The sequence below is a fragment of the Aethalodelphis obliquidens genome, unplaced genomic scaffold (genome assembly GCF_003676395.1).
Source record: "Aethalodelphis obliquidens isolate GAN/ISIS:26980383/991018 unplaced genomic scaffold, ASM367639v1 scaffold9, whole genome shotgun sequence".
Lineage (NCBI taxonomy): Eukaryota > Metazoa > Chordata > Mammalia > Artiodactyla > Delphinidae > Aethalodelphis > Aethalodelphis obliquidens.
The window spans coordinates 52,401,915-52,426,213 of NW_020837953.1; the positions used below are offsets into that span (position 1 = coordinate 52,401,915).

The 24,299-nt window shown below is 68.4% G+C and overlaps 2 protein-coding genes across 3 annotated transcripts; one reads left to right on the forward strand and one right to left on the reverse strand.

The window, feature by feature from the left end:
* The first annotated feature begins 122 nt into the window (after positions 1-122).
* On the forward strand, positions 123-14,706 carry ACAP3 (ArfGAP with coiled-coil, ankyrin repeat and PH domains 3). 2 transcript variants are annotated; one of them, XM_027110553.1, is made up of 24 exons: positions 123-266; positions 4,065-4,122; positions 4,798-4,917; positions 5,113-5,166; positions 6,338-6,396; positions 6,800-6,983; positions 7,420-7,464; positions 7,608-7,703; positions 7,784-7,858; positions 8,262-8,273; positions 8,861-8,973; positions 9,060-9,111; positions 9,349-9,449; positions 9,522-9,633; positions 9,870-10,078; positions 10,158-10,227; positions 10,353-10,447; positions 10,526-10,731; positions 10,905-11,009; positions 12,008-12,106; positions 12,190-12,410; positions 12,614-12,723; positions 12,861-12,971; positions 13,058-14,706. In XM_027110553.1, exons 1-24 carry the CDS (start codon positions 220-222, stop codon positions 13,203-13,205), a joined length of 2,502 nt encoding a protein of 833 aa, XP_026966354.1. In that variant the 5' UTR covers positions 123-219; the 3' UTR covers positions 13,206-14,706. The 2 variants fall into 2 exon arrangements, with proteins under 2 accessions (XP_026966354.1, XP_026966355.1); XM_027110554.1 differs by lacking the exon at positions 123-266 and adding an exon at positions 275-3,444 and having other exon boundaries at positions 13,058-14,492.
* A 290-nt stretch (positions 14,707-14,996) lies between these two features.
* On the reverse strand, positions 14,997-24,235 carry SCNN1D (sodium channel epithelial 1 subunit delta). The gene is given in 12 exon segments (XM_027110587.1): positions 14,997-15,831; positions 15,908-16,006; positions 16,245-16,302; positions 16,377-16,459; positions 16,587-16,704; positions 16,896-16,994; positions 17,098-17,586; positions 17,589-17,774; positions 17,850-18,056; positions 18,166-18,217; positions 18,603-18,649; positions 18,651-24,235. Coding segments are annotated over 12 exon segments (2,118 nt in total). The 5' UTR covers positions 18,987-24,235; the 3' UTR covers positions 14,997-15,487.
* Positions 24,236-24,299: the final 64 nt, after the last annotated feature.

The following is a 24,299-nucleotide window of genomic DNA, read 5'->3' on the forward strand; positions in this document are numbered from 1 at the left end:
GCGACGCTCCCCGGCGGTGACAGCGGGCGGCGCGCGCGGGCGGCGGACTTTGGCGACGCTCCCCAGCGGTGACAGGCGGGGCGGGGCGGTGGCGCGGCGGCCTCGTTCCGGGGCGGGCGGGCGCCGAGCGCGGCGCGGCGCAGGCGGGCGGGCCGGCAGGGGATGCCGCTCGGGGCGCCGCGGTCCTCGTGCCAGTGAGCGCCTCGCGCCGCCGCAGCCATGACGGTGGAGTTCGAGGAGTGCATCAAGGACTCGCCGCGCTTCAGGTGCGCCCCCGGGGCGCGGCGCGGCCCTTTGTGATCCGCGGGGTCGCCGCCCCTCGGGGCACCCGGGGCCGCCGGGGGATGGGCGCGGGCGGGGGCGCCGGTGCCACCTTTGTGCCCGGCGCCGGGGCCAGAGGCGAGAGCAGGAGGACACGTCTTGTACAAAGCCCGCAGCGCCCCGGCCCGAGAGCCCGGAACAAAAGATGCCCCTTGTGCTGGTCGCCGCGCGCGGAGGGTGCGCGCGTGGGGCGGGGCGGCCGCCGGCGCGGCCACCTCTCCGTGGGAGTGTCCGCCCCGCTTTGTGTCTGCACCTTCGTGCTGGCCACCTGCACAGGGCTGAGACCTAGCCGGGCGCTGCAGCCCGGCTGTGGCCAGGGTCGTTTGCGTGCGTGGGGCGTCTGCCCATGGAATCTGTCTTGGTCCTCGTGCCCAGAGCAGTCAAGGGGGCAGGCAGCTGGAGCCTCGGTTAGGGCCTCGGGCGGCTGCTTGGCAGGGGTGACCTAGGCACCTGGCAGGGTGGGCGCTACCAGAGCAGACTGGGTTCCAGGGACTGGTGGAGGTCTGCGCTGTGGCCGGCCCTGGGTTTGTGCTTTTAGTCCTTCCTGGGAGTGCAGGCGGGCTTATCCGTGTGAACATGTTCATGGTGCGCGCGCATCTGCTTTAACGGGGCACCTCCCGTGTGTCAGGTGCTCATGCTTGTGCTCGTGCTCGGGTGCACACGTGTGAGTTCTGCCCCTCTGCACCCTCCCTTGAGGTGCCAGACCTTGGACGTGTATGTGTGGGTGAGCTGTGCACCCCTGGACTGGCTGCTTGATGCGTGCGTCCAGACTAGTGCTGGGTGCACGCACACGTGTGCATGTGTCACCTCTGTGTGTGAATACAGATGCATAGTGGGTGTGTATCATAAAAGCGTGAGTTTAGGCACTAAGCATACGCTAGTTTCTTCCTGTGTGCATCTCAGTACGGGGTGCGTGTCTATACACGGTATCCGCGAGTGCACCCTTTTGCGTGTGCGTTGCGCTGCTGCGTGCATGCATGTTTGATGGCACGTGTGCATATCTGCCACGCCTCTGCACACACGCACTTGGCTGTGCGCGAGTGTGCGCGCGCGTGCGCTGGGTCTTTGGGGTGTGTTAGCCAGAGGGCCTGTGTGTGGGTGTCTGGAGGGCCTCAGCATCAGTACCCTTACCCCCGACTCCCTAGAGCCAGCCCCTTGCCCAACCGCCACACAAGGGGTCAGCAACAAAGGCCAAGAAAGGCTGGATGAGGGGTAGGGGTCGGACCAGAGAGTGGCCCCAGGCCCCGGGCAGAGTGCTGAGGGCCACCCTCTGTGTTCTCCCATCTTCTGTTCCTGACTGCTTGAGGGAGGGGTGTAAGCGACTCGGCACCCGTGATCCTGGGCCCCCAGCACGGCCCAGGCGGCGGGCGGAGGTGTAGCCAGGGCCGCAGCAGGGGGCCTGGTCCTGGCCGAAGCACCGCAGCGTCACCCTGGCCCCCGGCTGCGGAGCCTCGTGCTCCCCCTCCCGTCGCGGAGGGGCCCAGGCCCAGCTTGCCCGGTTGGATCAGGGCCGCTGGCACCCCGTTCACCTCCAGGCCTTCCCTCCCACACCAGCCTGCTCGCTGGTGGCACCCACGGTGCGGCAGTGGGTGCAGCAGCGCCTGGGCTTTGCCAGGCTTCCTTGGAGGGTGCCCAGCCGAGACCGGGCCGGGGTCCAAGGAGATCCCCCGACCTTGGGCCACAGAAGCTGCACTGGGTGGGTTTTGGTTGGGCTGAGATGTGATGGCTTTTGAGGCTTTTCTGGGGTCCCCTTGTCAGTGCCGCTGAGGATGTAACCTGGACTTCCTGGAGGCCAGCCTGGGGGCAGGGGGTTAGGGCGGGGCCAGGCAGGAGAGTGTGGTCAGCGATGGGAGCCCCAGCCCTGGGAAGGGGGACCCTGCCTACGCGCTCTTGGCCTGGGGAAGCCCCACAGCCCCGGGATGCACGTGGCTGGAGGGGTCCAGACTCTCTCAGACCGGCGGGGTGCCGCTCACCCCTTGTTTTTGGTGCCCCCTCCCCGGGGTGGGGCTTCAGGCGCTGAGTCATGGCTCTGGTGGGGGAGCTGGCCTCACCCTCTTCCCCAGCATCCAAGCTGTTGAGGAAATCCTGGAGGGAGAGCAGGAGAGGAGGCCTTGGTCCATGGGGGTGGGGAGGAGAGACCTGAGGGGCGTGGGGCCCCCGGGACGGACTGTCTGCTGAGCACCCACCTTGTCCCCATGAGCACACTTGTCAGCCTCTGGTGCATCCCACCCTCACCAGCTTTCTAGGGACAAACCCCCCATCCCAGCCCAAGGGTGACAGCTCTCCACACAGCTGGCCAGGGCAGTTGGGGCGGCTGAGCCTCATCCCCCTCTTCTGGGTGGGTGGTCCTTCCCTGCCCTGGGACCCTCGGAGGGGGAGGGGGAGGGGAGGCTACAGCAGCCGTCAGGGTCCTGCAGTCTCAGGCGGGGGCACCTGCAGGCCGTGGGCCACCACCAGTCCAAGCGGATGTCCCCTCTGACCCCTTCCTTCTCTGGAACTCAGACGCCCCTCAGCCCGTGGGGAAGGGATAGGGGCTGCTCAGAGAGGAGGAGGGTGGTGGGACGGTCCAAGGGTCCTGACGGGGCAGCCTGGCACTCACCCCATACCTCCTAATTGAGGGCGTCCCGAGCTGCACCCCGCATGAGGGACTGTCCCTCCCCCCAGGCCTGGGAAAGCCTGGAACACGCCCCTCCTCTGCCAGCTGGGGGGCAGCGAGGGGCCAGCGACGGGCCGCTAGACCTGGACCGCCTCCTCTGCCTGGCCCTGCCCTGGCCCTGGCCGGAGCTCCTTCCCTGTTGTCCCTGGTCCCCCGGAGGCCAGATGGGCCCAGCTCGCCAGCTGAGTGGGGCGGGGAGGGCAGGATCCTGGCCCTATTTCCCTATTTCCTGTTCCCGGAGTGTTGGGGGTTGTCACGTGCCTGATCCATCTGCCTCTCGCCTTGCCTTCCGGGATTCTCCGTCCACTGGTTTCTCTGGTGATGTCAGACGTTAACTCTTCCCTCCCCAAGGCAGCCCCATTGGCAGGCCGCGCCCGTGGGAGTGGGCTCCTCCGGGGTCTGGCCCACTGCTCCTGCCAGGCAGACGAGGCCTACCTGGTATTCTGAGCTTGGGGAGCAGGCAGGAGGTAGGGGCACGCCTCTGCAGGCATCTCTCGGGGCCGCAGAGCTGCTGAGACAGGTCTGCCCCGGGGCCTGCCAGCCCCAGGCCGGGGTGGGCTGCAGCAGAAGCTGAGGGGTGGGGGGGTTCAGATGGGGTTCGGGGTCAACCCTGAGCCCTGGAGAGGTGCAGGGGCTGGGCCGGGGGGGGGTGACCAGCGAGGCCCTGCATGTGCACCTCCACGGGACCCTGGCCGCTCCCTCTGTGCTAGGGATCTGTCTGACCACCCCCTTCCCCCCCACCCCCGCCCGTCCACAGACCCCAGATGGGGGCGTCACAGCCAACTGGGCCTCTATGTGCCTGGGGTGGCAGTGGGCCCTGGTGGCTCTGCGGCTCTGGAGTCACGGTCCCAGTCCTGCCCCCTCTCCCCCTCCCTCTTCCATCCCCCCTCACCGCCACCCTCCACCTCCTGGTCTGTCTGAGGGACGTGTGGAGGCAGGTGGGCCTGCAGGAGCCAGTGGCCATCGGCAGAGTAGCCCCTTCCCACTGCTGACCACTTTGGGGAGGTGCCTGGGAGACGAGGCCGAGCTGAGTCAGTGGGGGAGGCTCGCTGCAGGTGGGTCTCCAGCCACCCTGTCCCTGTCGCAGGGCAACTATCGACGAGGTGGAAACGGACGTGGTTGAGATCGAGGCCAAACTGGACAAGGTGAGGGGGGCCTGGGGGCACACGGAGGGCCCGCGGCTACTCTCCCTGTCCCCCACGCGGCCCTGGCCCAGCTCACCCATAGCCACCAGTGTGAGCGCGAGTATGCGTGTGCACAGCACGTGGGCCTGTCCATCACCGGCCTGTCACACCCATACCGGGGTGTACATCCCACACACACCTGTGTCTGCCGGGTCTCCTCCCGCCAAGCCAAGCAGGGTGGGGGACCTTGGCGGGGGGCGGGGGCAGCTGCCGGGGGCTGTGCCTCCGAGTGCCTGGGTTAGGGGCCAAGGGCACAGGCTTCAAAGCCAGAGGGAGGAAGGAGAGGTGGCACCCCTGAGCCCCTCGCTGGCTGGGTTCTGCTGACCCTTGTCCAGGACCACATGCCCCCCCCGGCCCTGGGTTCCCTGCTCCTGGCTTCCCTCCCACCTCCCACCCTGGAGCCGAGGCCTGGGGCACGTCAAGCTGTCCCCCAGTGCCAGGTGGGCTCAGGAGGGTGGGCGGGCGGCCGGGCAGTGGCCTTCCCTTCCCGCCCGGGGCTGCTCGGGGGCAGCTGTGTCCTGGGCACTGACGGACCCGACCCTGAGCTGAATTCCGGCTGCCCTGTCTGGGTCCCTGCCCGTGTGTCCTGGCCTCTTGGTGGCGTGAGGGTTGCCCCATCCGTCGTCCTGTCCGCAGCTGGTGAAGCTGTGCAGCGGCGTGATCGAGGCTGGCAAGGCCTACGTCACCACCAACAGGCTCTTCGTGAGTGGCGTCCGCGACCTGTCCCAGCAGTGCCAGGGCGACACCGTCATCTCGGTGAGGGGGCAGCTGACCTCTGACCTCTAGTCAGGGGCGGGCGAGGGCAGACAGCCCCTCAGGGTGCCCTGGCCCTGGGAGCAGGTGGGCGTCTGCGCGCTGGGCTGCGGCCTGTGGGCGGGAGGTGCCGGACACTGGGGCACAGCCATCCCATCTGAGCAAGGGTCTTCCCCCACCCACCCACCCTGCCCCCAGGAATGTCTGCAGAGGTTCGGAGACAGCCTGCAGGAGATGGTCACCTACCACATGGTGAGCCCTGGTCGGGTGGGGGCGATGGGGGGGCRGAGGGGAGGATAGGGCAGGGCCCACCCACCCGGCGGCTTCCTGATCTGTCGTCTCATCCACCCCCATCCCAGGCAGCCCCTGCCCCCACCCCTGCGGGCTCCCTGCAGGCCCCGCCCAGCCTGGAAGGCTCTGGGCTGGCTCCGCGTGCTTGAGCTGAGCTGGCAGGGGCGGGCGGTGGGGGAGGCCACGTTTCTGCTCCTGCAATCTGGCCGGGGGTGGGGGTGGGGGGCGGCACATCGCCGAGACAATGCTGTGTCCCAGGTGAGGGCCAGACAGCCAGCCTGGGGGCACCTCGACCCTGCCCGGGGCTGAGGGCAGCGGGGGCTTGGGGTGGGCAAGGCCTTAGAGGGTCATCCAGGGCCACCCGGCAGGGGTCATGGGCCAGGCAACGAAAGCATCTCCCAGGCTGACCCCACAGCTACCGGATGACTCCCAACCCCGCTGCTACCCAGACTGGTCTGCGTGACCTCGAGCCCCTCGGCCCCCACTGTGGACACACAGAACAGACCGAGGCACACGTGGGTGGTCAGACCGTGGCCTGGAAACCAGAGCCCCAGACTAAACAAGGGGCCCATCCCCTGTAGAGGAAGTTCAGAAATAAACCAGCGCCGGATGGCTTGCCGTCCTGCCCCGTGTGTCTGTCTGTCTGTTCCTGGTTAGGCCCCAGCTCTCTCTGGGGTCTGATTTTGGGTCCGGCCAATGCTGCAGGGAGGCCCCACCCTACCCCCGGGCCAGATTACTCGGGAGCTCCGGCTGCATCTCCATCCCTCTTACTGCAGGGCTGGGCATCCCCCAGGTGGCCTCCCAATGCCGGGCAGCGATGGGTGTCCCTCAGGATTCTGTGTGCGCCTGCCCTGTCCGGGCTGATGTGGGGTGGACCATAAGGGGGGGTCCATCTGGGACAGCGTTGGCTTCTAGTCTGGCTGAGAGCCAGGTGGGGGGGACGGGCAGGTGGTCACAGCTGTCGCCTCTGGCCGCCGACCCAGGCCTGGGGGCCCGTGACCCTGCGAGTCCGGCTCTGTGAGGGTGGGGCTGGACGGGCCTTTCCCTGGTTCTCACCTGAGGGGCCTGGGGCCTGGCCTCTGGGGTCATGTGGGGACAGACACCTGACACCCGTACCCTCCTTTGCCCCCAGATCCTGTTTGACCAGGCCCAGAGGTCTGTGCGGCAGCAGCTCCACAACTTCGTCAAAGAGTGAGTGGCCCCGAGGGAGGCCTGGCCTCTCCCGGCCCCGGGAGGTGTCAGGGTGACACCCACGCTGGAAGGGGGAGCAGGCGCAGCTACGCTTGATCTGGGAGGGTCCAGGGGCCTTGGCAGGGGTCTCAGCTCAGTGCTGTGTGTACAGCTGGGGAACCCCCAGAGTGGAGAGTCTGGAGCGGGGTGAGGCTGGGGGTCCCCCCAGGCTGGACCAATCCCGGGAGTGAGGGGGAGGGGCCTGAGAAGGAAGAGGCAGCCAGCGGTGGCTAGCGGGTGGGGCAGCGGGGCTGGAGGCTCGGGGCACAGAGGGGCCGGGAGCAGGGAGAGCGTTCCCTAGAGGTGGGAGACCCCACGTGCACCCCTCCTCGGACCCCCTGACCTGACGCCCACCGGCCTCCAGAGACGTGCGCAAGTTCAAGGAGACTAAGAAGCAGTTCGACAGGGTCCGGGAGGACATGGAGCTGTCCCTGGCGAGGAACGCGCAGGCCCCGAGGCACCGGCCGCATGAGGCGGAGGAGGCCGCGGGTGCCCTGGTCCTCGCCCGGAAGTGCTTCCGCCACCTGGCGCTGGACTACGTGCTCCAGGTCAGCCCCTGGGCGTTCCCGTGTCCCTGCAGACAGGGAGCTGCTGTCTGGAGGGGCCCCTCTGGCTTGAGAAAACTTGAGATGCTTGGGAACGGACATGGGGGGCGGATGCCCACACAAAGGCCCGAGGTGGGGTTGGGCTAGGGACAAGCCAGGGCTGTGGGCTGCAGGGGGTGGAGGCCTCGAAGGCCTTGCTGAGGCAGGGCTTGGAGGGACTTGGAGCAAGGGAGAGAATTTGTGGCTTTTGCCTATGGGAGGGACCCAGTGTCCTGAACTGCGACCACAAGAGGATGGATGGGCACCAGTTCAGGGAGCTGAAGATGAGCTGGAGGTCTTGGGGGACCACAGCACCCTGAGTGGACAGTGTGGCAAGGTCCAGGTCGTGGTCCGACCTTGGCCCTGACACCCCTTCACCTGTTCACTCCTCCCCTGGCAGATCAACGTTCTCCAGGCCAAGAAGAAGTTTGAGATTTTGGATTCTGTGAGTGCTGGATGAGGGAGAGGGGTTGCCCTCAAGAATAGGCACGTGCCGCAGGCGTGCTGGGTGTGGGTGCAGAAGCTGGGGCCCCGGCCACTGCCCCTGGGGGGCGGGGCCTCACCTGCGTGCCCCACCCCACCCCCCAGATGCTGTCCTTCATGCACGCCCAGTACAGCTTCTTCCAGCAGGGCTACAGCCTGCTGCACCAGCTGGACCCCTACATGAAGAAGCTGGCGGCTGAGGTGAGCCTGCGGGGAGGGGGCCCTGGGGCCAGCTTGTCAGGGGAGGGGGTCCACATCCCTCTCTGTGCCCTTCCCCACAGCTGGACCAGCTGGTGATCGACTCGGCAGTGGAAAAGCGGGAGATGGAGCGCAAGCACGCCGCCATCCAGCAGCGGGTGAGGCCCTGCAGCCCTGGCCGCCCCCCCGAGGGGCTCCGGGTCCACTGCCCCTCACCCCGCTCCACGCGAGGACCTGGGGGGCCCAGCGCACAGACACGTGCCCCGTCCCTCCCCAGGCTGACTCTGATCTTTGAACTGCAGTCAGAGGCGGGGGTCCCCACCCTCAGGGTCTCAGCACAGTGGAACGGTCACTTAGATGCCAGCGCCAGCCCCCTCAGCCCACAGACGCTGGGGCTGCAGCTGGGACGGGGATCCTACTGCGGCCACAGCTGGCCGGGCGCGGCCGGGGGCAGAGACGGGCTGCGGGGCGGGAGCTGACAGTCCCCAGCCGGCAGGGAGGGGGCAGGGCTTCACTCACTGGCTCTCTCCCTCCTCCCACCTCTCCTGCTCTCGCCCTCAGACGCTGCTGCAGGTGAGTGGGCGCCCACCCCGGGGGGAGGGGGCCCCGGTGGGCAGGGCCTCTGCCCTTCCCGCCCCGCGGCGTTTCAGCACCAAGGACACCTCCACGGCCCCGGCGCAGCTCCCGATGCGCGGCCCGCTCCAGCGGAGGTGGCTGAGCTGGGACCGCGTCCCCTTCGTCCCCTTCGTCCCCTTCGGGAGCAGCTGCAGCTGTCCCCTCCCGCCCCCACTCAGCCAGGGGAGCAGGTGGCTGGGCCTCCTCTCCCACTGCCGGACGCCCAGGACAACGCTCAGTGTCTCCCCAGCCCGCGTGAATGGAGCTCTGTCAGGCTGGTCGGGGAGCCCAGCTGGCGACATGAATGGGGGACAGCTTCCTTCCTGATCCCAGAGCCTGCTGCTCTGCCAGGCTGGGGGGTGGGGGCTGGAGCTCTCCGGGCCCCCAGCTGTGACGGGAGGCATCTGCCCCCACGGGGTTTTGGGTCAGGAAGCGGCTGTGAAGACGCCCCCCCGACCTCGCCTCTGGGGCAGCCCGAGAGGGCGGCAGTGTCCCCGCAGCCGCGGGTGGGTGCTCACTGGGGGCTGGGCTCCGACCACCCCCAGGACTTCTCCTACGATGAGCCCAAGGTGGAGTTTGACGTGGACGCTCCCAGTGGTGTGGTGATGGAGGGCTACCTCTTCAAGAGGGCCAGCAACGCCTTCAAGACATGGAACCGGTAAGGGAGGGCCCTTCCTCAGGGGGTGAGGGGCAGGCATGGGGGCCGGCCCGGCCTGACCCCTCCTGGCCCATCCCCCTGCCCAGGCGCTGGTTCTCCATCCAGAACAGCCAGCTGGTCTACCAGAAGAAGCTCAAGGTGCGCTGGGCCCAGGCAGCAACGACCGGGGCCTCCCCACCAGGCCTTGGGGTGGGCGATCGGTGGGGGGCGTCACAGGGCTGAGGGTGCTGACAGGCACCAAAGCCCGAGTGGCCAGGGACAGAGGCCACTCAAGTCTCAGGCGGTCGGCGTCTCTTGAGCAGAGCAGTGGATGGGCGGTCGGTGCGGGGCAGGGCTGGGCACTGAGTGCGAGGGCCACGGCGGTGCCGCCCGCAGGACGTGCTGACCGTGGTGGTGGATGACCTCCGGCTCTGCTCCGTGAAGCCCTGTGAGGACGTCGAGCGCAGGTTCTGCTTTGAGGTCGTGTCGCCCACCAAGTGAGGAGGCCCGGCCCAGGGCGGGCGCGGAGGGAGCCCCTGCCCGCGCGGCCTGACGGCCCTTCCCCGCAGGAGCTGCATGCTGCAGGCCGACTCGGAGAAGCTGCGGCAGGCGTGGGTTCAGGCTGTGCAAGCCAGCATCGCGTCCGCCTACCGGGAGAGCCCCGACAGCTGCTACCGCGAGGTGGGCCCTCCAGCGCCCTGCACACGCGCGCACAGCTCCCGCAGGCTGCACGCGAGCAGGCGTGTGCATCGTGTGTACGCGCACGTGAGCGTGTGTGCACACATGCGGGCGCGGGCTCGGGCCTCAGGGGCCTTGGCCTGTGCCAGCACCTGCGTCTGGGGAGGAGGAGGGGCCCCGCTGGGGAGACTGGGGCTGGAGCTCCCATGGGGCTGAGCGACCCCTCACCCTGTCTCCAGAGGCTGGACCGCACGGCGTCCCCGTCCACAAGCAGCATCGACTCTGCCACGGACTCTCGGGAACGCAGCGTCAAGGGCGAGAGCGTGCTGCAGCGCATGCAGCATGTGGCGGGGAACAGCCAGTGCGGCGACTGCGGGCGGCCGGACCCGCGCTGGGCCAGCATCAACCTGGGCGTGCTGCTCTGCATCGAGTGCTCGGGCATCCACAGGTGGGACCACGGGGTGGCCAGGTGGGGCGCGGGGGCCAAGGCGTGCCCTGACTCCCCCTCCCCCCGCCTCGCCATCCAGGAGCCTGGGTGTCCACTGTTCCAAGGTGCGGTCCCTGACCCTGGACTCGTGGGAACCGGAGCTGCTGAAGGTGTGCGGGGCCGTCACAGGCCTCTGGATGGCTGGGGGCAGCAGGTCGGGGGCGGGAGCCAGGTCTGCAAGCTTGGGGGGCGTTCAGTGAGCTGGGCTGATGCCCACACCACCCTCTCCTGCCAGCTGATGTGTGAGCTGGGAAACAGCACTGTGAACCAGATCTACGAGGCCCAGTGCGCAGGGCCAGGCAGCAGGAAGCCCACGGCCAGCAGCCCCAGGTGAGGTGGGGGGCAGCCTGGGCAGGGCCAGGGGACCCCTGGCCCGTGAGTGCAGCCTCACGTCCAGTCCTGGTCCAGGCAGGACAAGGAGGCTTGGATCAAGGACAAATACGTGGAAAAGAAGTTCGTGCGGAAGCCGCCCTCGGCACCGGCCCGGGAGGCCCCACGGCGCTGGCGGGCGCAGAAGTGCCCACGCCACCACAGCTCCCCCCGTGCCCGCACCACCCGCCGCAGCAAGATCCGGATGGAGCCCGTCCCGCCCTCCGTGGCTGCTCTGTGCTCAGGTGGGAGGGTCTGGCAGGTGCGCCCCAGCTCACAGGCCTGGGCAGGGCGTGAGCCTCCAGACTCTGGATCCCAGGGAGGCCGGGGTGTGGGGGGATGGTAGGAGGGGGGGCAGGGCTCACGGGCACCCCAAGCTCTGCCCACCTCCCACCGCAGCCTGGTTCCCGCCCTGCAGGCTCCACAGAGCCCAGGTTCCGCAGGGACTCCCTCTTCTGCCCGGATGAGCTGGACTCCCTCTTCTCCTACTTCGACGCGGGGGCTGCTGCAGCCGGTCCACGCAGTAAGTCCCCTGCTGCCCACCCCCCCCACCCACACCCCCGCTCAGCAGGGGTAGCAGGGCAGGAGCCAGGCACGCTCGCCTGGAGGGTGGATGAGTGCGGGACAGCCTCGGCCACTCGCTCAGGGACCGGAGGGACGGGCTTTCCTTGCAGGAGGGGCTGGTCTGGGGATGGGGAGAGTTTGGAGGTCAAGCAGGGCTGAGGCTGGGACAGTATCTTGAGGGGCCGGGGGTAATTTGGCCACTGGCTTGGAGGCTGGGGCCATGACCCTCAGGAGTGACGTGGGCACACAGGAATGTGCGTGTAAGGGCGTGACTGTGCACACAGGTGCACGCCTGTGAGTGCACGTGCATACGTGTGTACCTGCGTGGGCGTGTGCCCATGCACGTGTGCACGTGGCTGCTGGGGGCGGGACCAGATCCTGAGAGAGTTGTGTGCATCTTCCCCAACCCCTGCTGGAGTTGGGGGTGCAAACGCTACAAGTCAGGGCTCACCCCGTTAACCGTCTGTCAGCACCCACTGGCCTGGGGTGTGTGGGCAGAGGCGTAGGTTGGGGCCAAGAACTGGCCAGGCTGCTGGGGTGACGGAGGTCCCCTCAGGCAGCAGAGGGCACTGTCTCACCATCCCTCAGCCTGGTTTCATCTGTGAGGGCTGCCCTTGGGTGAGCAGGGCCAAGTTCGCTCGCTGTGGCCTGGGGCTGTGTCTGGGGCTTGGCAAAGACCCCACCTCTGGGCGGTGACCGCCCAGCCTGCACTGGCCACAGCTAGGGCTGACCTGAGAGGGCGGACTTCCACCTGTGGCTGTGCTCCTGGGGGACGGGCGATCCTGGCTCTCTCAAGCTGTTACTTGATTCTCTCCCCTTTCCTCCCATCCTGGGCAGGGCTCCCCTCTCCCTCACCCCGCAGCATCCCCCGGAGGGGGGGTAGGGTGCCAGCCTTCCCGCAGGGCTGTGGGAGCAGGCAGAAGCGCTCAGGACCTCCTCTGCTTGCGGACCCTGCAGGTCTGAGCAGCGACAGCGGCTTAGGGGGCAGCTCCGACGGCAGCTCGGATGTCCTGGCCTTCGGCGTGGGCTCCGTGGTGGACCGCGTCACTGAGGAGGGTGGGTGTGCAGCTCCCCAGTCCCGTGCCACCTGTCCCCCACCGCGGGCCAGGTCAACGGCCCTGACCGCCCCCTCCTCGCAGAGGGTGCCGAGTCGGAGGAGTCCAGCGGCGAGGCAGATGGAGAGGCGGAGGCCTGGGGCCTGGCGGACGTGCGCGAGCTGCACCCCGGGCTACTGGCGCATCGAGCGGCGCGCACTAGAGACCTCCCTGCACTGGCCGCGGCTCTGGCGCAAGGAGCCGAGGTCAACTGGGCTGACGCGGAGGACGAGGGCAAGACGCCGCTGGTGCAGGCCGTGCTGGGGGTAAGTGGGCGCGGGTTTGCACCCTTCCACGGCGCGCACGCGGGGCCCTTGCCCTCTGCTGAGGACCGGGCTTGGTCCTGCTGGGGCGCCCAGGGAGGCGTAGTGGGGGGGTTGGGGGGTAGGGGGTGGGGGGACAGGGGTCCTGCAAGGGACCATTTCTGTTGCTCCGCTTGGTTTGATCCCACCCCCCACCCACCCCCCAGGGTTCCTTGATCATCTGTGAATTCCTCCTGCAAAACGGAGCGGATGTGAACCAAAGAGACAGCCGGGGTCGGGCGCCCCTGCACCATGCCACGCTCCTGGGCCGCACCGGGTAAGTCGTGGGTGGGCCGCGCCCCTGCCCCCTCCTCGCCCACCCTCCCCTTCCCCACCCCCCCTTGCCCCCCGTGGACCCGAGTCGCCTGCCAGGACCTGCCCAGGGCCCGCCCCGACTTGCTCCTCCGCCCTCAGCCAGGTCTGCCTGTTCTTGAAGCGGGGGGCGGACCAGCATGCCTTGGACCACACGCAGCAGGACCCACTGAGCATTGCGGTGCAGGAGGCGAATGCAGACATCGTCACGCTGTGAGCACAGCACGGGGGCAGCGGGGGCCGGGCGGCGGGAAGCGGGCGGCGGGTGGAAGCGCCTCACGTGGCCCTCCCTCCTCCAGTCTCCGTCTGGCGCGCATGGCCGAGGAGATGCGTGAGGCCGAGGCGCCTGCTGGCCAGCCGGGGCCCCTGGCTGGCAGCAGCCCCACCGAGCTCCAGTACCGCAGGTGCATCCAGGAGTTCATCAGCCTCCACCTGGATGAGAGCTAGGGTGGCAGGGCCTTGGCGGGACCCCCACCGGCCCATTTCCTGAGAGCCCCGGAGCTCCTGGAGCCCTGCTGCCTGCTCTGCCCCCTTCGGAGCTGCCCTGACCCCCACGGCCCGGAGCAGGACCCCAGCACTGAGTCTTCTGAAGTTCCATGTCTCCCCTGGGAGGTGCTGCATCACCCCACCCAGGGACCCTGTGTCTTCGGGTGACCCCTCCCTAGGGGGCCTGGGTTGGCTCGTGTCACAAACCACTCTCAAGGCCCCACATCACCTCGTGCCCCTCTCTGCTCCCCCAGGCCCGTGTCACCTCATGCCCCTCTATCCCTGGGGCCCATGCCGCTTGGTGCCCCACTCTGCCTTCAGGGCCTGTGTCACCTTGTGCCCCCACTTTACTGCCCAAGAACACTGACCTGCTAGTAGGGGCCCTCCCACATCCCCAGAACCCCTCCACTAGGCCCTGGGGCTGGTGGCTGGCCACCAGCACGTGGCGAGGGCAGAAGGGGCCGCCCATCCAGGGAATCAACCCGCGTACCTCACTTAGCGACCCCAGCATCCAGGCTGGGCTTCTTGGGTGCTTGGGGGGCTCTGGCCTGGGGCCTTAGCCCTGGCTGGGTGCGGATGTCCCGAGGCCGTGTGGCTGGCCATGCAGGCCCTCGTGCCCCGTAGCCCCACCCATCCCCCCCTTTTCCCACAGCGGGTGGCAGGGGTGTGGCTCTTCCCACCCCTGCATCCGACATCCTTTGTCACGGACTGAGGGGTTTTCTACAATGACCTCCTTCTCACTTTGTCTCACATCTTTTCTCTGGACTCAAGGACCACTTTGACCCCCAGCTCTGCCTGCTGCTAGGGGAGGCGCCTGCAGCTCAGCCCTGCCCCCTCGCCAGCCTTCCCCCACCACCACCTCCGGCTAGACCCATGGGGCCTCGGCTCACTCCCCAGGGCCCTCTGATGCCTTCTGCATTCCCCTTCCCAGAGCCCTGGGGCACCGGCTGGGCCTCTCCCCAACTCGGGCCCTCGGCCAGGCCAAGGCCAGTTGGTTGCTCACTATGCAAAGACTGCCCAGGGAGGCCCCATGGGCAGCAAGGTGGGTGCGGACTGGGCTCCCAGCTCCCTCTCCTGCTGGCTGTGACCCCTAGAGAGCCGAATCAATGCCTTCCTCTCTCCCTGCTTGAGCTCTGCCCCCGCCTCCCGCCCCACTGCCTGCATCAGGGCCTTTGCTGCGGCCTCGGCTGGCTGGCGGGACCCGCCTCCGTTCCAGATCACAGTTAATAAACGGCCGCCTGCACCTGCCCCCTCGCCTCGCCCACCTCACTCCGCTCTGTCTTGGCTGGGGACGGGGTGGGGGGGCGGTCTCTGCGTCCCCTGCTTTCCCCAAGGGGAGGCCCTGCGTGGGACAGTACCAGTCGTGCCCCCAAAGCATGTAGTAAGGCAGAGCCCAGTGCCCCTGCTGGCGGCCTCGTGGAAGCCCGGGCTGCTTTGATTAAAACCAACTCCTGATACCCCATTCCCTGGCCCTCTGCTCTCCTCTGGGATGGACACCAACTGGCGAGGGTGCTCTGGCCCTGGCCTTGTCCCCTGGGCAAGCTCTGGCCCCACGCCCTCCCGTTCCCCAGCTCCCACCGTGACCGTGACTGAGGGTGTGGGGGTGTGGTCTGAGGTCTTCAGCTCGCTGCGGGGGTGGGGGGAGTGGGGGGGGCGCACGGCAGGACACACTACAGCCACCAGGTAGAATCATCCATTTTACTGCAAAGCGGGCCCAGGTCACTGAGTGCCCGGGCCTCGTCCTGCCCTTTCTCCCACTGGCCCTGAGCGAGGGGGGCTCTGCCCGATGCCTGCACACACCTGCACGGAGGTGTAGACAGACGTGTTGATGCTCGGAAACATGTGGATGTATGACGCTGACACCAGACAAACACACTCCCTTGGGGCGCCCCCCTACCTCATGCACGCGTGCACACTCCTACATACGGGAGATGCTCCGTCACGCCCTGAACGCGAGGCTCCCGAGTAGTGGGGACGCTCCCCTGCTCCCTGCCCCAGGCCTCCCCGAGACCTGTGAGGTCACTGCCCGGCAGGCAGCTGCGCTAAGAAGGCCCTGTGTGCTAGCGCCTGGCGCCTGCCCGCCCTCGGGCTCTGGTGCCGCTGCTTCTTGGGCCCCGGGTTTGGCTCGGCTGGCGGGGGGTGGGGGGGGCCTGTGGGGCGGGACTGGCCGGCCCTGGGCAGCCGGGAGAGCCCACTGCTGCCACAGCTCCCAGGGTCAGGCCACTCGCAGGCTGGTTCAGGTGTCAGGAGTTTCCGGGGCCCACACCGGGCTGACCTCCAGCCAAGACCCCTGCCGGAGCCCCTGCAACATCATGGGAGGTGGAGCTGGGCCCCCAGGCGTTCGACGTCATGCCTGCAGCTACCCGGCCACCAGCCGGCCTCTGGCTCGGAGCGGGCATCCCCGTGGCTGCCCTGGGCTGGCCCCGAGCCCCGTGGAGCTGGCGGCAGCACAGCAGCAGGGCGAGGGCCGCAGCGTCCAGCAGCAGCTCCAGCATCTCCACGACTGAGAGGACACAAGAGCCGAACCACGGGCTCCAGAGACTGCCCGTGACTGAAAGCAGCTGTGGCACATATGGGTGTTGCGGGCGGTGAGCGTCGGCCCCGGGCGCCAGCCCTGCCCCACCCCCGCTCATCGGCCCGGTGGCTGCCGAGTAGACGGGTGTCCTCGTCCACCGTGCGGTAGCTGAGCTCCTGAGAGAAGATGTTCACCTTGGCCAGGTTGCTCCTGGGGCGGGGCACAGGCGAGAGGGGCGGGGCCGTCCCTGGGGGCGCTGAAGGGCGAGGATGGCAGGGGGGGCGCCAGGACATGACCTCAGCAGGAGGGGGCTGCACCCACCTGGGGCTAGGGCTCCGGGGGCCTGGCCCGCCCTGCACACACAAGGCTCACTGGCTGCGGCTCCTCCCCGGGCGCTGTGGGGCAGTGTGAGGGCAGGGCCTGGGGGACACAGGTCAGTCCGGGGAGGGCTCCCTGCCCCTAAGGCCTCACCCCGCTTCCGGGACTCACGGCTGACTTGGAGGAAGGCCAGCTGGAGGTCCCAGCGGAGAGCTTGCACGAAGACTCCCTGGGAGAGACAGACCCCGTCACATCCCTGCGAGGTGCCTCCGGGCGGACCCCACCCCGGCACTCCCCACTCCCCTGCAAGGCCGGGGGCAGCGGGAGGCGCAGGGAAGCCGGTGGGTCTCCAGGTCCTTGCAGAGGCGGCGGAAGCAGTGGCCTGGGGAGGGGGTCATGGGTGAACCTGCTAGGAATGACCCAGGGGCGGTGGAGAGGTCTGCCCTTGACGGGGCAGCCTGGGACTCTGCCCCCCGCAGCCCATGCAGGCTGGCAGAGTGGGGGGCTACCCCAGGCCGGGTGCCGCACGGAGTTGCAGTGCTGGGCCCCCGTAGGCAGGGGGTAGAAGAAGCAGCCGCAGGAGCGGGTCTCCACCATCAGCGGCTGGAAGCAGGAGACCAGGCAGGCCTGGGGGAACAGCGGGGACTGGAGCTGTGGGTCCAGGACCGCTGCCCCTCTTCCGGGCCTGCCGCCCGCCCACCTTCCTCCCACTGGCCTGTCCGCCCCCCAGCTCCCACTCCTTGCCTTAGCCCCCCCACTCACCAACCCCCTCCCTGGGCCCCTCCCCCCTCCTTCATGCCCCCCAGGCCCCGCCTCACCTGCCTGGTGCAGGAGGCAGTGTACAGCAGCTGCACCTCCACGCCCCCCGTGCTGTCTGTGCAGTGCCCACAGGGGCTCCCGAGCCGGTGCACCTTGTCCTGGGGGGAGGGGGTGTGGTTCAGTTCTGCCGCCCTGCCCTGGAGCTCCCGAGGCCCCAGGTTTGGGCACGGAGGCCAGGAGCCTTGAGGCTGGGCGGCCCACCTCTCGGAGGTGGTCTCAGTCCCTGGCCGATGCTGAAGGCCCCCGGTGCTCCAGGAAGGGCGTGTGGTCACGCGTGCGGATCACGACTTTGATGCCGGCCTCCGTGGGCAGCAGAAGAAGATGATCCTGCTGCTTCGCCCCGAGGGCCAGGCTGACCCCTGGGGGAGGCCGGGGGTGAGGCCAGGCCGGCCTGGACACCCCGCCCACACCCAGCCCAGGCTGGCACTCAGCGTGGGTGATGCCAGGGTGCTGCGCGGCCCAGACACCGTTGAAGGTGTAGCAGCTGCCGTAGCTGGGGTGGTGCGAGGTCTGGAAGTGTCTGGAACCAGGGGCCACGCTCAGACCCGCACATACCCCTGACCCATCACCCTGTTGTGTGCAGCCCCGGGGTTGCAGGGAGGGGACCACAGCTGCCTTATCTCTGGAGGGAGCCGTGGGGCCGGCAGACCACTGCATGGGGCGTGGCGGGGCGAGCAGCCACCCGCCTGCACTCACTGGGCCTGGCGGTCCTGGCCGGCGTAGCGGCAGGAGAAGACAGTGTCTGCCGCGGCTGTGGTGGCCGTCCTCGTGGGCAGCAGGCCCAGAACGTTCACGCGGTGCAAGCGGTACCACTCCCGGGCGGCCACCACGCCGGAGGAGTAGGCCTGCTGGGTGCAGTCGCCTCCAGCGCTGTTACACTGGGCGGCACGGGGTCAGCGTGGGGCTCCGACCTGCCCCGTCCCATGCAGACCTCCCAGGGCTGGGACACTCACCAGTTTGCAGCCCACTCTGTTCTGGCCCCCCAGGGGGCTCAGCCTTGGAGGTGGATCCCGCGGTCCAGCTGGAAGGTGGGCTCGGGGCCCGGGGCCTTGGCCCCTGGGGCGTCCACGCTGTCGCTGAAGTTGAACCCACACAGGGAGTAGATGTTCTGCCGGGCAAAGTTGTCCAGCGCCCGCAGGGGGCGGCGGGCTGGGTGTGGTCTGGGGGCGGGGCCAGGGTGGGGGGCAGCAGTGTCAGAGCCAGGCCCCGAGTCCCCACGACAGCCACGCACACTGCGGGGAGAGCCACGCCGGTCCCCACGGCACTGACCTGGGTGTCACGGAGAGCAGAGCGGCCCCCATCCCCCGCCGTCCTCAGAAGCCTAGGAGGGGGTTCGGGAGCCGGGGCTGCAGAGGGAAGTCAGATCCCCGGCCTGCCTGCCCCGCCCACCGTGGACCCCGCCACCCTCTGGCTCGTTCACGGCCCCTCCCTGTCTTTGGAGTGTTGCCCTGCTCCTTTCTCGGGGTGCCTGCCCTTCTGGAAAGTCCCCTGCCACCCTCCCCTCCCCCTCCCCGGGCTGCCCAGCGCCTCAGCGTCCCTCCGGGTGGCAGTGGTCACACCAGGATTCCGCTGGCTCTCGCCCTTTAGCCCGCTCCCGGGGCTCAGGGCTGGGGAAGGCTCGGGGCTGGGGAAGGCAAGTGGTCCACGATGGGGGCTCCCGCTGTGACAGCACGTGGGGAGGGCCCCAAGCTGGCTGCAGCCCTCACCGGTGCGGGTTCATGTCGCACAGGGTGACCGACAGGAAGAGCTTGCGCTGTGCCGCGCTCCGAGTGTACGGACACCGTCATGATGACCGGGTAGCGCCAGTACTGCCTGAAGAGGAGTCCGAGCTGCCAGCAGAGCACGCCCAGGGCCCGCGCGAGCCGCAGCCCCCAGGATGCAGTCTTGAGGCGGTTCTGGCTGGAGCACACAAGGCGGATGGCGCCGTGGATGGTGCCGTTGGTGCAGAAGGTGGCGACCAGCTCCCTCAACGAGGCGCGCAGCTCCACCAGCCTCTCCCCACGCTCCTCCTCGGGCGGGGGCGGTGGTGGCGATGGCGGCAGCTGGGGGCACGTTCGGGCCCCCGGCCCCCCACCAGTTGCTTGGGCCATGGCTCCAGCCTGAATCCCAGAAGCGAGCCTCAGTGGGGTCCCAGCCCACCGTCCGGTCTGACCCCACCCAGGTGTCCCCACCCGGGGCCATGCCATCGACTTCCATTCTCTGTCCCTGGGAACTCCCGGGACCGTCGCGTCCCTCAGCCTCCAGTGGCCCAGCCCGGCCTGCTGATGCCCAAGAGAGGCCCCATCAGAAGCTGGTCCATACTTGGGACCGATGCTGCGGCCCTCCCCTGTGATGACCGGCAGGGCACCAGGCGGCCTCCGCGGGTGTGTCTTGTCATGGCCAGAGCTGAGCCTGGGCGGTGGGGCAGGGACAGCAGGGGACATGGTGTTCAGGCCACGCCTGGCCTTGTTTGCAGGCAGGCTCGAGGCTGGGTGGGTCTCTGCTGCCATCTGCCAAGTGGGCCAGGGGCCTCTGGTGAGGGGCAGCCAGGTGACCTGCTCAGGGTGGGCCTAGAGCCCAGTGCTGAGGATTGACGGGACTCTGGGCCTCCACGGCCTCCACCAACCCTCAGCGGCCAGCATGGCCACTTTGACTGGGGCCGATGGAGCCAGGCAGGTCTGGCCACATCTGGGCCAAGGGTCAGGCCTGTAGACCGGTGGGCGCTGCTGGCCTGGGGTGGGGAGTTGTCCACCGAGCTGAGTCCCCAGGGATGGTCCATTTGTGGGCCTCGGGCTTCCAGAAAAGTAGGCAGCAGGCTGATGGGCCAGACGTGGTGGGGATCTGAGGGCCGCAAGGAGGTGGACCCGAGGCCTGCCTGGCCCCCATTCCCACCTGGAGGCTCCAGCGTCCCGGGACCCAGGTCCCCCAGTGTGCAGGGCCGTGGAGCCCTGACCAGGTCAGGGCTGCCGGTCCAGGACACGCACTGAGTCACTGCCCGGGCCTACTGCGGACTTCCCACAATGTCCCCATCTTGGTCTGAATCGTTAGGCCTCTCACACTTGGGGTGCAGCCCCCTGAGTTCTGGCCCCTCCAGCCAATGGGGCCTGGGCTGGCGCTTGGGGAGGGCGCTGAGCCAGAGGAAGGGCCTGGTGCATTCAGCTGGCACGTGCTGGCACCCTAGCACCAGCCAGCTGTGTGGGGCCCAGGCCTCGGGTTTGTGGAGGTGGCCTGGCCAAGGGCACATGCCAGCATGGGGTGCTGATGGCGGGTCCCACACGGGACAGAGCGCTGCCCACACGTGTGTCCCGTGATCACACTGAGCCCTCACAGGGAAGGCAGGATCCTCAGCCCTGTGATACTGGCGAGGCAAAAGGGGCTCCAGAAGGTTCTTTGGGACTCCGTACCGGCCGCCTCCCACCCCAGCTGGAGCAGGAGGAGGGTGGCTCTGGAGACCCAGGCACCTCCAGGGTTTCCTGAGACGGGGAGCAGGGTCCTGCCACTGGGGCGGATGCGCTGGGGTGAGTGTGGGCACCGCGGGTCCCTGACGCCTCAGCTGCGGCAGGAGCAGGGGTGCATGGCCCCTTCACGCAGCACACGCACACACACACACTTGCACGAACACACACTCCTCTCACACACAGCAAGCCCTCTGTCAGTGGGGGTGGCGTGATGAAGGTGTGGACAGGAGCCCCTGCCCTCTCACGTGGGACGTGGCCCCTCCACTTCAGGCAGGGGAGACCCGGAGAGATGGCCTGCCCCAACTGCCCCGGCCACAGGCCACCTCAGGCACCCCTGGGACCTTGAGGCTGGAGCCTCCCTGTGTGGGTGTCTCCAACCTCCCGTGCTGGGTGGCTGCGACAGTGGCGGTGCTGCTGGCGGTTCTAGCAGATGACAAAGCAGCCGTGGCCCAACGCTGGCCAGGCAGCCTCCTATTTATAACAGGCTGGGCGTGGGACGTGGCGGTGGGGAGGGACCCGGCTGGGGGCAGTCACACCTGCTCTGGTCCTGGAAGGGGAAGCCTTTGGCTGCAGGCACTGGCGTCTTTCCCCGGTGGGAAGCTTTCCTGCCCCGGTTCCTTGCGCCAGGCTTGGGGCCCTGGCCCTGGCCGGGGTGAGGGGCCCGAGGTTTCTGGAGGGCGAGGAGGGACCCCGCTGCAGCAGACCCTGCATGCCCCCTGCCCTGTCCACTCTCCTCCAGCCTGGCCTGCAAGGATGCCTGCTCGCCTCCACCTGCCAGGCCTCTGACCACAAGTGTTTGTGGCCAAGGGTCGCTGGGCAGGGGCCTTCATTCCCAGAACACAGGGGTCTGCCAGGGCTGGCTGCCCAGCCCCTGGGACAGGCGGGGACTGTGAGAAGGAGCTGGGGCGCAGGTGGGAGATGGCGCCCACAGCTCAGCCTCCCAGGAGATACTAAGACCACGCACCACCCACGAAGACAGCACCACACCCTAGGGACACACCATCTCGGTTGCTGAAACCCTCGGCCTCAGTGTGGTTGCATGAGGCCAGCCAGTGTGCTGGAGGCAGGACAGCCCCAGGGTGACAGGCCGGGGGACCCAACATGGCTCTAGGATGACCCAGAGGCCTCGTCATCCCAAGTGACCGGACCCTCAGCCTGGTCCCAGGCTTGAGGGGTCGACTCAGGCCCTCTGCCCCTCCCCACACAGGCTCTGGGTTCCTGACACCCCACCCCAAATCGGTGCTGAGGACCCGGGCTGAGATGAGGGAGGAAGCCCCCACCTCCACCAGGCCCTTCTGGTGGGGCCTTGGCTCTGAGGAGGCGTGAGGTCACCAGCCTCGTGGCTTTGGAAGGAGGGAGATGGCCACAGGAGACCTCTGGGAGAGGGAAGTCACGCTTGGGGAAGAGCTGGCCCTGGACTCATCTGGGCGTGAGTGCGAATCACAGCTTTGCCACTCATCGACTGTATGACATTGCCCAAGTTACTCAACCTCTCTGAGCCCGTTTCCTCAGGTACAAAGTGGGATTGAGTTTCCTCGAGGCTCAGAGGTGAGACCAACTGATGTCACTGGGCCAGTGTCAGAGCCCCTCCTTCCTCCTCCTGAGGCGGCCACCCCAGAGCCTGCCTTTGGGAGGGCAGAGACACAGAGACTGCATCCAGTGGCAGTGAGGCCAGCAGCCCCCTCCTCCCTTCTGGGCCCGTGCCCTCGCCTGCCTCACCAGGCCCCTCCAGTCCCTGGAGGAGCAGTAGGTGGTGTCTGGGGCGGGACAGGGCTTCCCCAGCTCCCTTGACGGCTGTATGTTGAAAGGATTAGAGAAGGGAAAGGCGGAGGGCCCCCGTCCCCCGCCCTCTCCCCAGAAGGACGGCTGGCCCTAGCCTTCAAGTGGTGGCCTTCACCGAGGCTGGGCCTAGAGGCACCAAGGCGTCCCTTTGCAGGCCGGGGCTGCCCTGCAGACCGCGGGTGCCTGGGCTCCACCTCCACCCTCAGGGACAGCTCAGGGTTGGCCCTGGGGGAATTCCAGTGCAACAGACGTGAAGTCTGAGCTCATGGGCTCTGCACGTGTGTGTGGGATTCCTGGGGGGGTGGGCAGGTAGGGGCATCCTCCCCGCCCTAGAGCTGGCCCATCTGGAGTCCATGCCCGCCGGAGGGTAAGGGGCCTCCTCGGTGCAACTGCAGAAACTCTCCATCCCCCAGGCATTGACCGCAGTGGCAGGCAGGGGCTCCTGCCACCACAGAGGGGGCTCCGGCTGGCTGCGGTGGGCAGAGTGCGTGACGCTGCCCGTGTGGGGCTCAGGGTCCGGCCGTGGGTCTGCCCCACACCTGCATTTGAAACACTCTGGCGCCTCAGGGTGGCCTCCCTTGTAGAACTCTCCGTGAGCTAGAAACAGCTGGGCCCACCCTGTGTGGGGATGGCAGAGCCCGGGTGGGGGGGAAGGCGGGGGAGTGAAGGGCAGGCTGAGCTATTTCCTGAGCGTGGCAGCAGGAGGTGGGGCCTGGGGACTGTCAGCCTCCCCAGGAGGAGGGCGGGCCAGCACCGGGGGACACTGGGGGCCAGAGACGTAGCAGGCTGGCTTCCCACGGGCCGACTCGCCTGGTGCTGGGCCGAGGGACGACGGGCACTCCTTCTGCTTCTGCCCTGGGTCAGGGGCCAGCCCTGCAGTGGCTGCTCAGATCCTGCCTGAGGCGCCCTGGGTGGGCCAGACTCGGGGGCGAGCATGGCCGCCCTCCCGCCCTCTGCCAGTGGCCACGGCTACACCCGTCAGGGCTTGGAGTCCACCGTCAATCGCCACGTGGTCAGTTACCCCGTTGACCGGTGGGCTATTCCGAGAGGCAGTCAGGGTCGTGGTCAGGGGTGAGAACTTGGGGTCTGAACTGCAGCTCTGCTGCACGGAGCCCTGTGCTCTGCCCAGCGACGGCCCCTCCAGATGGGTCCTGGCTGACGAGCACCACCAGCCTCACAGCCGAGCCGGCAATGGCACAGCCTGTGTGGGCACCCCCAGCCCCACTCACCAGGAAGGGTAGTGTGTCGGCCTGCCCAGCTGCCCAGCCCTCCCTTTTCCAGAACCCCACCTGTGTGCCATCCTCACGTGCCCCCCAGTGTTCCCCAAGGCAGATGTGAGATGCACATGACACCTCCAGGCCCCGTGGTCAGGGCTGTCTTGATGCTGTCCCAGTGGCAGCACCCTCTGCTCCCCGGGGCCTTCCCTGGCCGCCCCACCGCCCTGCTCTGCCTCCCCCTCCCCCAGGGCCAGGGAGGGGGCCGTGGGAGCGGAAAGCCAGCCTCAGTGCGGCATCCACGGTGCATAATGACCCTATTGATGGGCTGGGTGGAAAATTCGGTCGGGAAACAGTGCAACACTTTTTATGAGGACAGCTCTCCCCCTGGGCAGGGGCTGGGCAGGCTTCCCACGGCGGACCCCACCTGGCACAGGTTCTGGCGGGGCTCCGGGTCCCACGCGTTACCGCAGCCACACAAGGCCACCCAGGACTCGATTCTCAGGGCCCCAGGTGGTTCGGTCACTGAGGCCCGGGGACGCAGAGTGCCTCCCGCGCTCTCCTGCTAAATGGGCACAAGAACTGGGCCCCCCAGTCCGCACTGGGCCGATCCTTTGAAAGGGGGCCGGCGGGAGGGTCGGCGTCCCAGAGAAGTCGGGCGGGGCTCACGCCGGCACCGCGGGGGTCACCCTCTAACAGAACCTGTCTTCCCGCGGAAGGCCGGGGTTCCTAAGGAGGGGAACGTGCTCGGTGGGGGGCCCCGGTCCACTGCGGCTGCTGACTCTCCCCGGGGCCGCCAGCCGGACAGCGTTGCGGCTGAAGGATCAACCGGAGGGCCGCAGCTGTCAGACCAGACGTGCAGAAGGGCTCGGGCCCCGCCCCGCGAGGCTGCAAGCCACTGCCCATGCGCTTACTGTTTCCGCTTCCTGGGGCGGGTGGCGGCCGCGAGACGCAGGCGACGTCCGCCCGG